The sequence below is a fragment of the Phacochoerus africanus genome, chromosome 2 (assembly GCF_016906955.1).
Source record: "Phacochoerus africanus isolate WHEZ1 chromosome 2, ROS_Pafr_v1, whole genome shotgun sequence".
NCBI lineage: Eukaryota > Metazoa > Chordata > Mammalia > Artiodactyla > Suidae > Phacochoerus > Phacochoerus africanus.
Window position 1 is genome coordinate 123,483,780 of NC_062545.1, and position 13,226 is coordinate 123,497,005.

Here is a 13,226-nt window from a genome sequence, read left to right on the forward strand (position 1 = left end):
GCCCCACAAACTGTAATGATGAAATAATTATTTTTGAAAAGTTAAAACACATGGAGAGGACTCTGGCCTTTTTTTCCAGGGATCTTTCCAGTCAATTTTCCTTGAAGGCCTGACCTGACTTCCCAGATAGAGGCTTGGAAAACTCCATCACCCTGTGCTGAGCTCATTTTTTAGTCCTTAGCAGGAACCTACTAAATGTTTGTAGAGCTGACATATGAAGGAGCAACACATTTAACAGATCATTTCTTCAGGAGAGTCACTTTTCTATGCTGATCCCTTTTTTGAGGGGCCATGCACGTGGCATGTAGAAGTTCCCAGGCCAGGGATAGAAAGGAACAGCAGTGAACCCATGCCACAGCAGTGACAATGCTGAATCTTTAACCCCTAGGCAACCAGGGAACGCCTATACTGATCCTTATTAGGTTCCATTCCAGAGGCTGACACTTAACTCCCCAATTATTTGGTGCCTGTAACATCCTATCTATGCACTCATTATATGTCTCTAAACAATACACTTGAAATCAGAGACCTCTTGAATGATTTACATGAGTATCAATGTGTTAAAAAAAATCCATTTGTGCTTTCAAATGAAGAAGATGATCTGTACAGCTTTTTATGGGCAGAATTTTTGACCCTTTTAAAAGAAAAAAATCAGTTGATTATTGGTCACCGGATGGCTAAATTTTGTTTACACATGTGCAAACCCAGGTATTGAGGATATTGTGCTGGTGCCTCTATCCATTGCAATAGAGCCTTGGTTCCTAGCTTGAACCATGAGGTTTGGGGGAGTGAGAGACAGAGGAAGCCACTGGGCTGGGAGGGACAGTTTCTAATTGGAAAGTCTAAGATGCGAGTCAAAGGTAGTCAGGCCCCAGCAGGCTTTGGTTATTGAAACACTATCGTTCAGGCTAGTGGCGAAAGAGCTGCCCTCTTACCCAAAAAGATAACCCTCGTGACACAGAATGACCTCACTGCTTTAATAGAATCTCTGCTTACGGCTTGACTCACTTTTAACAAGATTCCAAATAGCACAATTGCACAATGTTATACTCTCAAAAGCCAAGGCTGTCCCACCTCCCATCACATGGGTTCACATTCTCAAAGGGAGAGCAATAAAGCAAAGCCAGAGAAACCTAGAATTTTGCAAAAATTCCCAATGCTGACTCACAAGCAGAAATTATGCTAAATTATTGGCAAAATTCTCAAAGGTGCAGTGACAGAGTTATCCTTAGCCCCTTCTCATGTCCCTCATGCATAGTAAGTGTTCAAGAAATGTTTATTATTGGGTCTAATGAGTAAGGGCAGGGATTCTGGTCATGAGTCTTCTTAGGAGTCACTTCAAAGAGTGGAGAGAGTTTAAAAATATTTCTAACACTATGTTGGGGGTGGGGATGGCCACCCGTCATCATATATCATTGAAGACCCCTGAATACATTTGCCTGGGGCTTTTTGGGGACAAAATTGAGGAGAATTAGAGCTCCTTTGAAGCTCCTGGTCTCTGAGGGTGTTCTTGGGAAGGAAATGTCACCTCCTTAAAGGAGGCTAGGGTGAACTTAACTCACACTTTCTAGATGTGACCTTAGTGCCCTTGATGCTCCTGTGACCTAGGACAAACGATCGTGAGGAACATGTCATCTTGAGGGCCACCACCAAGGACTTGCTCCTGGAACTCTGTATGACTGACCCATGCAGAGCTTAAGGAGTTCCCCTCAGAAAGTCTGTCTGAGAGAGATCCTCAAAGTCCCCAAACCATCCCCTGCCATGCCAAAGGCCCTGCAGTCCCTGAATAGGCTCTCTGGCTGGAGACTGGATGTGGAATGAAACCAGCTCTGGCCTGAGAAGCACTTGGAACTGGGGCTGCTAGTGGGACATCTGGGCCTTTGCTGGTGCACAGGTACATTTTGTTTGGGTTGCATGGACATTACAAAAATTCGAGACTTTACAGATGAAAAATTGGGAGAGTCACATAAATACCTGGATTTCTGTTTTCTGAATAATCAGAGGATTTCTGAAGCACCTGGGCTATATAGCCTCACGGAAATAAGCTGACTGAAGTTGCATAGTGGCTGTCCCCCAAGTTTTCCATAGTCATTTTTGACCTGCTTTTCTCATCCACATCACTAATATGAGTCCTGAAGATGCTTGGATGTGCAACCCTTGATACAGCTAAAAAATATTTACTGAACACCCTTTATGTATAAAACTCTGACGCTCTAGACTTAGGCTCCTTCAGAGACTATCAGCAGCATAATCACTTGCTGGCTAATGCTGTCTGGTCTGCAGACAATGGTCAGGATGCTCTTAGAGGGGGAGGGTTGGCCTTACACTAGAGCTGGACTTCCTACCCTCTCACCTCTCAACTCCTTGCCATTTTTTACTTAGCATACAATTATCACTGTAAGCAGGACACCTGTGAAAATTACCAATGAGGCTGTCGGCCTCAGGATTTGCATTTAGAATCAAGTCAGGAAAAAGACAGTGTCATCTCATTTCTTGGTGTTCATCTATTTTATTACATATTTAAAAAAATAACATCCTTCCTCTAACAAGCTTAGTTTGCAAATACAAAGTGTAGATGCCAATTTGAAAAATAATTATCTCTAAATCTTTTCACTTGCAAAGGTTCAGGTGTCATTTAAAAAAGTCTCCCCTTCCTGGTGTGCATAAAAAAATTGCACCTCACAACCGTCAATCAAATTAAAGTTGGATTATATCAAGTGGCTGTACTGGGTAGGTCCCTTCAGTTTCTTTCTGGAAATACACTGTTATCCTCCTGGTAACATTCAGAGTTTCAGAGCTTTATCATTTATGGCATTGTAAATATCCTCAGTCATAGGCACATACGTTTCTGCTTTATCATCCAAGAAATACAAGGCATCTTTGATAACCGCAGGGTTAAAGCCCTCTTCCACGAGGGTCACTTTTCGGTGTTTAAAAGTTCCAGTGATCTCAATGGTGTCCTGAAAAACACCAAATGGTCATTTGAGAGCTGTGGAAGTGAGTTCTGTGTGATACCAATACAGCCTATCTTCAGAACCTCCACTAGGAGTTCCCATCTTGGGGCAGCGGAAATGAATCTGACTAGGAACCATGAGGTTGAGGGTTTGATCCCTGGCCCTGCTCAGTGGGTTAAGGGTCCGGTGATGCTGTGAGCTGTGGTGTAGTTTGCAGACACAGCTTCGATCTGGTGTTTCTGTGCCTCTGGCGTAGGCCAGCGGCAACAGCTCCAATTGGACTCCTAGCCTGGGAACCTCCATATGTGCGGGTTCCGCTGGCTCTAAAAAGACAAAAAAGACAAAAAAAAAAAAAAAGAACCTCCACTAGGGGGCCCTTTGTGGAAGTAGTTTTCCTTCCCTTAAAGCTTTAGGGTCACCTGGGGAGAAGTGAAGCTGACAGTGGAATACAGAGAAGTCTGTTGCTTGGTGAGCTTCAGATATCACTGGAATATCCTGATTAACGATGGGGTGGGGCTAAGGATCATCTACACACAGACAACTCTGTCTTTTCAGCCTGTTAGACTGAAGACTGGTTTCTCCTTCAATAAATAGGTGATGATTTGAGGATATTTCAATTTTCATGTCTTTCAACCATCTCATTGTGAAGCAAATGCCAGTGCTTTAAGAACAGCAGCAGGTATAACCGTATAACCTTAGCAATATCTGCTAATATAACACTTCTCAAATCTTCAGCTAAGGTCCAAAAGTGAGAGAATTTAACTAAAGGGTTAATGTTTGAGAAATAAAAAAATCCTATTGCTAATAGCTTAGCCTTTGGTAATTACTACTGGCTGATGATGCCCAGTTAAATTTCACTCCAGAGAAAGGCAGAGGACTTCAGTGGATTTTTCCATTCTTTAAAACTGGAAACAACAAATAAGAAGGTTGGAGCATTTCTGATTGATGTGTCTGTTACACCTCAACAAACAGACTTTGCGAGTTATTAGCTAACACTGTTGCTGAATGAACTGCCTGTCATTTTAGGGAGAAAGGGATTAGGATTTGGTTTCAGCTAGCTGTATTTTCTAATATTTCTGCTTCCTTATTTATTATTATTATTTTTTCTTTTTAGGGTTGCACCCATGCCATATGGAAGTTCTTAGACTAGGGGTCAAATCGGAGCTGCAGCTGTTGGCCTACACCATAGCCACAGCAACGTGAGATCTGAGCCGTGTCTGCAACCTACCCCACAGCTCACCACAACGCTGAATCTTTATAACCCACTGAATGAGGCTGGGGATCAAACCCACATCCTCATGGATCCTAGTCGGGTTCGTTACCGCTGAGCCAAAGCTCCTTATTGAGCTTCCTGAAAAGGGTAGTGAAAATTTGGCCAATGTGGTCGCCATGGTAGAGGGGAATTGTTTCCTAAGAGGCAGGGGTCTCCAAAAAGGAGGATAACTGAACTTGATAACAAGAGGTCTCACCTGTATTCTTAGAAACCGGGGCCTTGCATAATTGGGCAGGTAATCGGCCACATGCTTAAAGAGTTTCTTTCCATCAAATTCATGGTTTTCCTTCATCTTGATTGAGGCCATGCCAATTCGACCTTCGTGACCTAAAGATAAGTGAGAAAAAATTGACTTGTAGCTCTTTATTTTACTTATGATGCTTTGCTAGTTTAAAGAGCGGTGAACTCAGACAAGATTATGGCCTGGGCTTCTTTTGAATAGCTGGAATTTTTATCAAATACATGTGGGGGTTATTCCAGAGTGAATATAATGATAACAACAGCAAAGCAACAGCTTTACATTGACTGAATATTATATGTCAAGCCCTTTACTGAGTGTGTTTTATGTTCTATCGCATTTAACCCTAACAACCTTATGAGGAGGTACAAATATTATCTCTGTTTTATAGATGAAGAAACTGAGGCTTAAGGACACTAAAAGCCTTGTTCAACTTCACGTAGCAAATACTAGCAGGGCCAGAAAAGAACTGAGGCAGGCTGTCTCCAGATCCTATGCTTGTCACCATCATCCTTCTTAGCAGCCAAGGTATAAATACCCAAGTAGCAAACAGGTGGAACTAGAGGCTAAGGGAAATTTTTCGACGCTGGTGAATAAGCCTTGCTCCACTGTCATGAATAAATGAGCTCAGCTTGTGCCTGAGTTACAGTTTCAGGTCTGTTGTGCTTCCAGGGACAAACTTCACCTTTGAGACTTACTTATTTAATCCTGCTTCCTAATAGCTTTGCCTCTGCATTTCAGAGAAGCTGCAGGACAGGAGGATGAAGGTGAGATCAAGGGTGAGCACTGGATGCTTTCTGTTCCGGGGAGGCTGTGCTCTCCGCAGAGAAAAGAGGGCTGAACAGTTTTCTTCCCTGTCAGGCAGGGCCTTAAGTGGAGAGGTGTTCAGAACAATTACCATTGTTTTCTTGTGAGAACAGTGGTAATTACGTATTAATCTATCTTCTACCTGATCCAGTAGACCCAGTGGGAGTCCGGGTCCACTTCCCTGAACTACTTAACTGTAATCAGAGATGGGGGAGGAGCCGCCCTTGGTCACCTGGGCCCCAGCTTTCGAAATCTCTCCCATGGTGATTGTGTGTTTACCTATAACTCTAAAGAAGGCAGAAAACAAAAGGAAAGTTATAACAAAGGAAATGCATCCTCATTTGGTTTGCCTCTTAGCAGAGAAGAAGGGCACTGGACCCTCTTTCTCTAGAGGTCCCTGGTAGCTGTCTCAAAGGCACTGGACTCGGGAAACTTGAATGTTTCCAATCAGCCCTTTTTAGAATTCAAGCAGAGGCGGATGCAACAGAACTCTTCAGCATCAGTGGCTCCTTGTGCCATGCACTGGCAGAGGCACTGCCCAGTTGAGAGGTTAATGGGGATATTGGGGGTCAAGCCTCTGGCCTGACTTCCAGAGGTTGGTTGGGGCTAGTTCAGCTTGAGGTGGAAGGTTCTTGTCTGCAGTAGTTCTGGCCAGGGTTTCTTTGTAGAGCAGTGGATTAGGTCTTTTCATCAGGGCCATCAGGGCTTCACTATTCAATATAGTAGCCATTGGTCACATGTAGCTATTAACATTATAGTTAAACAAAAATGAAAGATTCAATTCCTCAGTTGCACTAGCCACATTTCAAGTGCTCACTAGCCATCTGGTGGCTTTTGGCTACTTTATTAGACAGTGCAGATATAGAACATTTTCATCATTGTAGAAAATACTGTTGAGGAGTTCCCCTTGTGGCTCAGTGGGTCAAGAACCCAGCTAGCATCCTTGAGGCTGTGGGTTCAACCTCTGGCCTCATACAAGCTGTGGTGTAGGTTGGCAGCTGTAGCTCTGATTCAATCCCTGGCCTGGAAATTTCCATATGCCACTGGTGTGGCCCTAAAAAGAAAAAAAAGAAAGCACTATTGATAATATAAAGTTCTAGAGAGTAGTTGGGTAGTTCTGGTGTGACACCCAGAAAAAGTCATCTGTATGTAGTCTAGGCCCAAACCTAGAAGTTCCTTCCTGGTCTGAAGCTGAGATCTGCGAAAGCCTTGCTCAGCCTTTAGGAACTGAGAATCACCCTGGTGGACTAATGCCTTACTCTTAGACTTGCCACATTTCTAGGTTGAAAGAGTGGGATTGAGAATCACAGGATCTGAAAGCTAGGGGAGAATTTAGTGTAATCTTTCAGGGCTGTGAGAATTCTCACAGGATCCCGAGTGGACATCCAGCCTCCTTACACGCCCCAGTGGGTAGAATATTGTCTACCTCAGGAGGTGGCCTGTTTTGTTGTTGGTCCCTCTGGTTACAGAAGAGTTCTCAGATTAAACTGTGCTTCCTGGTCATTTCAATCCATCAGTTTTCATTCTGCTCGCCAGAGCAACATGATCACGTCTGCACCTTGTTCTACCTGACGCTCTACCTGAGTGTCTTCCAATCACTGAAACCCATTAGCCTCCTCTTTGTTCTCTGGCTTCTAAACTTTACTGGTTGTTAGACCCACTTGCGAATTAAAAAAAGACACAAAAATTGAGTCCCAAACCCCAGAGGTCTGAGCTTTATATTGTTTCCCAGATGAGTCTGAGGATTGGCTAGATTTTTAGAACCACTAGGCCTCCGTGCTTCTCAGAATTTAGTGTTTTAAAAATTGTGGTAAAACATATGATTCATCACCTTCATCATTTTAAAGTAAACAATTCAGTGGCATTTAGTACATTCACAATGTTGTGCACCATCTCTCTTTTATTCCAAAACATTTTCAGCAGTCTAAAACCAGACTTAAGTGTTCTTAAGAGTCACTGGACGGCGTGTTGAAACACAGCTCCCTGGACCCCACCCCAGAAATACAGTAGGTCTGGAGTGGGCATTTTTAATATGAGAAATAACAAATTTTTAACAAGCTCTTGGGTGATGATGCTGGTCCAGGAACCCCACTTTGTAGAGCAGTGGATTAGGTCTTTTCATTCCATGTCTCGGATTTTCTTACATTCTCCTATGCATTCTTTTGATTTGCTACCCTTTAAAAATCCAGCAATTAGAAGTGCATCCAACATTCCATTTGGGGTCTGTGAGAGTCCAGCATGGCATGCTGGCTGACAATATAACATGGGCCTTTGTGTTAATTCAGCCTGAAGTTCAGCATGAGTCTCTGGCATGAGATGTGGCTGTACTTCCTATCATGTCATTGTCATAGGGTTGGAGAGGAACAGGCAAGAGAAAGCCTCGAATAGTCTTTCAAAAATGAAAGGGCAGCATGATATAATATGAAGTCATCATAGCTCAGGATAAAAGGACTTTTGGGTTTTCATTTTGAATATAGATGAGAACCCAAAATACTGAGTGCTAGGGGATACAATACCCCTAATACCTTATATTTGGACAGTGATTTGGAGGTTTTCATCCTCTCTGGCATCCAGAATTAAAATGATTTATTTTCAAGAGTTCCTGTCATGACTCGTCAGTAACAAACCCAACAAATATGCATGAGAACATAGGTCCGATCCTGGCCTCGCTCAGTGGGTTAAGGATACAGTGTTGCTGTGAGCTGTGGTATAAGTTGCAGATGTGGCTTGAATATGGTTTGCTGTGGCTGTGGTGTAGGCCAGCAGCTACAGCTCCGATTTGACCCCTAGCCTGGGAACTTCCGTATGCTGTGGGTGCAGCCCTGAAAAAGACAAAAAAAAAAAATTCATGATAACCCTCACGTATATACACATTTGGTATTTAAGATGGATTACTTCTCTCAACAATCTTAACTGCAGGGCTGGCATTGTCCCTAATTTAGTGATTTGCCTGAAGTTAAACAGCCAGCAGGTGATGGAGCCAGGACCCAAAGTCAGCCCTCACACTCCCCACTCTGCTGGCAGAAGCAGATCTGCAGATGGAGGCTTGGTGACATCACTTTGTGTGATGATTCTGAAACTCAGTGGGGTGAGCTGGGGTCAGGGACTTGCTTTAAAAGAAGAGTCTGAAAAAAAAAAAGTCAGCTTCCTCTTGGGTTTTTTTTTCTTCTTTTTTTTCCCCCTAGCAACTGCACTTGCTCTTATTTCTGCCTCCCAGTTCAGAGACCAAGGTACCATTTCCAAGCTATCAAGCACAACACATCTTTTCTTGAGGCCTGCCAAATGCAGCATGAACCTTGTATCTCAGAGAGACTCGGCTTGCTTGAGAGCCAAAGAACAGCTGGGGAGCTGAACCAAGAGGAGGGCCAGGTTCAGCTATACTTACTTGGCTGATTTATAACAGCACCTAAACCAGACATAAAAGCCCCTTGCTCCCCTGTGGCTGGGAAAGAGTTTGAATCTCCAGCTGGTAGGAGAAAGTGATGACAAGCTTTGCCCTGGGGTTAAAATTATGTTCAGTTACTCTACGGGTTTTGGCATTGATTTATAGTATCTTGTGCATACCTGGTACAGACACGCCATAAACATTCACTTCTTGGACAAAGTCAACCATTCCTACTACATCAGCGACTTCAGTGGTGGCCACATTTTCCCCTTTCCACCTGGAAGAAAAGGAGGGGTTAGCAGAGGCCACTGGTGGTCTGTGGCCCAGGCTGTAATGACCGCAGGTGTTTCCTCCAGACCTCTTTGGGGTGCTACACTCATCTTCCTCACTTTGGCCCCCAAACTCCCCAACTTAATCATGGCAGAGGCATCCTGCTTGAGGCATAAAAAACTAGGGCATAGACTTAAATAATAAGATGCGCAATTTTGACCCCGCCATGTGCAATGTGATACACAGAAGGATGTTCTAATTTTAAAATATATGTTTGGCCTAGGGGAGCCACTGGAAAGCAACAATCTCAATGACTTTTTTTTGCTGTATTTAGGTCTCTTGCTTTCCTCATTTACTAACTTTGGTCACTATTTCATTCACTTTGTAAATTTTTTTTTCTGTCTTTTGTCCTTTTAGGGCCACATCCATGGCATATGGAGGTTCCCATGCTAGGGGTTGAATCAGAGCTGTAGCTGCTGGCCTACACCACAGCCACAGCAACGCCGGATCCTCAACCCACTGAGTGAGGCCAGGGATGGAACCTGGGTCCTCATGGATACTAGCGGGGCTTGTTAACCACTGAGCCATGACGGGAACTCCCACTTAGTAAATTTCTATTAAATAGAATTTCACACTTATATTTCAGGCAACAAAAAGCCTTTAATAAGAAAGAAAATATCATGCTTTATTTGTAGGGAGAATAATGTTAGTGCCCAACCAGGAGCTATTTTTCTACTTAATGAAGGGTTAAATTTTGTCTTACATTGAACTATTCTGTAGCTCTCCAGAAGTATCTTTTTAGTCACAGGAAGGTGGCATAAAATAATGAGTCATGGAATATTAGAGATGGAAGGAACCCTGAGGATTCTTAGGACCCTGATTTCATAGGTAAAGGAATCAAGGTAGGGGAAGGTTACCTGCCCTGATAACCCAGCCGCTTAGGTGTAGAGGCGAGCCTGGGAGCTCAGCTCTTCTCACTTATATCCATGTTCTTCCTGCTCCAGCTAGAAAACTTCCATGCTTTTCTCATTCATTCGTGCAAATAGTAATCATGAGTATCAGGCAAGGTGCTAGGTGTTGGGGAGAGGGTGTGAACAGGCAGACACAGAGCCTGGCCTCAGGGAGTTTACACAGGAAGGAAGCTGGTTAAACAAAAGTGCCATGAGGCTGGAGGACCGTGCTGTTGTTGAGAATTAATTTCATGGACTGTTATGATGACTTTCACACTCATTTGTGCTGACTTGGGGGTTCTGTGGGAAACCATCTGGTTGGGAATGAAGAGTGGAAAGTAGAGGAGCAGATGGGGCTCAGAACCCCTCACCTCCTCTTCAACTAGATCAGTTCACAGAAATTTGCCTTTGATTTTATCTGAGGAAAAGCCTCCTTCTTGAAAACAGTGTGAAAATCCCTGGCTGACCTGAGTGATGAGTAAGAACTGAGGATAAATGAGAGGAATTGGACAGGCTAAGTTATTGAAGTGCCCAAAATCAGACACAGGCTTTCTCTCCTATTCTCATCTGGTGTTGCTCAACCAAGTTAACTGTGCATTGCCTCATGTATTTTGCTCATTTTCTGGGAATATAGGGCGTTGGACTGACATGCCAGAGAGGCAGAAGGAAATCAAACACATAACCAATGTGGAATGAGATTCTAATTTAGGAGTTAACCAAATTGTGCATGTGTTTGTTTCTGGCCCAGTAATTCAGAGAAACCAACCGGAAAGTATCTCCAACTCTGTCATGGAAGTAGATAAAATTTTCGTGGTCAATCATTAAGAGATCTCCACTGTTGAAATAGATGTCTCCTTTCTTAAAGACATCTCTCAGTTTTTTCTTCTCTGTCTGAGTCTTTCCTCCGGCATAGCCATTAAATGGGGTAAGATTTGTGATTTTGCAAACCAGGAGTCCAACTTCACCTAAGACAGAAGAAAGTAAATTGTTATTTTATGTGCTAGCAGCAGGCAAATTTTATTACTATAGCTTCTCCCCAATTTGTATAACACAGGACATATGCAATTGGCTAAAAATAAACTAAAAATAAGAAAGCAAAAGAATTTTGAATAGCAAAATAATGATCAGTATGTGGAAAATCCAGTGACTGGTAAAATTCATTAGAGATCAGTCTCTCATTTTCTAAAGAAATTTTCATTTTCACCAGTTTTTCTTGAACATTAAAATAGCTAGCTAGAAGTTTCTATGCCTTTATATGTGTCAGTGTGAGTGTAAACTTGGTCAATCTTGAACTTGAATGCCTTTTGCAGAGGTAGTTTTTGACCAAATTATTGGCCACTGGCACAGTAGCCACACAGTAGCCACATTATGGCACTTCTCCAATTAACAAAGCCTCTCCTCCTATCTGTTCATATACAAATAACAAAAGATTTTCATCATCCTTTATGTATACTGTTGTCATATGAGTAAAATTATGTCTCATTGGTCATGGGTATCACCAACCTAGTGGTATATGTTTTAAGGTTTTGTACTGTTGACAAAAAAAAAAAAAAAAATACACAACCTAAAAATTGAGAATTCTGTTTTATCTGACGGACAGAACTGAGGACTTTAGCCTGGAAGACAGCCTCTCTAGATAGATTTGCGGGATTGCTCTGAAGAATTAGGGAGGAGTCAGGGTGTATACCTTTAATTCTTTTAGTATGCATCTGTTACTGAATAATGATTTACACACATAATTAGACAAATGCATAGCTGGTCTGAGTTTAAAGGTCCCCTACAGCTAACTATAGTTTTGCAATCATAATTACATTTCCCTTTTTGCAAAATGCTTACCTCATAATCAAGAAGTTGTTAAGCTAGGTTTCAAATTATACTTACATTACATATAGTGGTAAATTATTACCTTTTGGAATTTCTCTATGTCCAAGAATATGGAAATAAACCTCTTCCCCTACCCCCTCCCCGACTCAGATAAGTTTTACCATGTGTTCATTTTAGCTGTGATGTGTTAGTTCTTAAAAGTCACTTGGTTAAGGTAAGAAAAGGCCCAGGTTAACTGGAAAAAAAATATCTATTGTACCTTTGGGAACTTTGATGCAGTATCCATTTTCATCTCGGACAGGTTCATCTTTCTCCACATCATATTTAATTAGTTCATAAGTTACGACTTTCTAGCAAAATTAAAACACTATTTTTAGCACATATTCTTCCACAAATTTTTCTGCCTCATTGCAGTATAGCATATGTAAAGTATATAAAATGCACATACCTTAAGTATACAGCTTGATGAATTTTATTGTATGCATATACTTATGTAACTACCACCCAGATCAAGATATTAAATACTTTTCATTGCCTTAAGAAGTTTCCCTCTGCCCCTTTCTGTCAATTTAGCCACTCTTCTGACTTTTATCACCATCAAGTAGTTTTAAGCATCAAATAAAGTAAATAAATATATGCCTTAGTATCTGCTGCTTTCACTGAACATAATGCCTGTGATATCCATCCCTCCATGCTGGTATTTGTGTCAATGCCTCACTTTTTATTGCCATGCAACTTTCCTTGCACAAATAGACCACAGTTTATCTCTCTCTGTTAATGGACATTTGGACCGTTTGTAGTTTTTGGCCTATTACAAATAAAGCTTTTACGAACATTCTCATACATGTATTTTTGGTGGACATATCACATGTGCATTTTAAAAATCTTGTGTGTCTAACAGACTCACAGACATGGAGAACAGATTTGTGTTTGCCGTGGGGGAGGAGGAGGGGGAGGGAGTGAGATGGACTGGGAGTTTGGGGTTAGTAGATGCAAACTGTTACATTTAGAAAGGATAAGCAATGAGGTCCTACTGTATAGCACAGAGAGCTATATCCAATTACTTGTGATAAAACATGATGGAAGATAATATGAGAAAAAGAAAGTATATGTATGTATAAGTGGTTCACTCTGCTGTATAGCAGAAATTGACAGGATATTGTAAATCGACTATAATTTAAAAAATTAAAAAAATTCTTGTGTATCCTTAATACACCACTGTTAGATGTTTCACATTACAATTCCATAGTATAATTTATTTCATGCCCATGGCTATAAAATTATTATAATTCCACCAGAATTTATATCATTATAATTCAATGGCATAAGAATTTAAAGTTATATAATTCAGTAAGAGCAATAAGTATATTATCTTCTGTATTTTACAGAAAAATACAAATAATGGAAGTATTTATATATAATTTTAAATATAATTACTATGTCCATTTCAAGTTTATATTCAAATCTGTATGGTAAATTAACTGATCATACAGTTTCATAGTAGCCGATGGCCATTAAAAACAAG

The 13,226-nt window shown here is 41.5% G+C and overlaps 1 protein-coding gene across 1 annotated transcript in view; it reads right to left on the bottom strand.

Moving 5' to 3' along the window:
- Positions 1-2,606: 2,606 nt before the first annotated feature.
- SLC27A2 (solute carrier family 27 member 2) overlaps positions 2,607-13,226 on the bottom strand; it is a 48,804-nt gene continuing 38,184 nt past the window's right edge. Inside the window, exons 6-10 of the mRNA XM_047769444.1 lie at positions 11,961-12,051; positions 10,644-10,842; positions 8,837-8,934; positions 4,424-4,554; positions 2,607-2,960 (exon numbers count right to left, since the gene is read on the bottom strand). Of these exons, the coding sequence (XP_047625400.1) occupies positions 2,784-2,960; positions 4,424-4,554; positions 8,837-8,934; positions 10,644-10,842; positions 11,961-12,051 (696 nt within the window). The 3' untranslated portion in view covers positions 2,607-2,783. The remainder of the gene's footprint in view (positions 2,961-4,423; positions 4,555-8,836; positions 8,935-10,643; positions 10,843-11,960; positions 12,052-13,226) is intronic.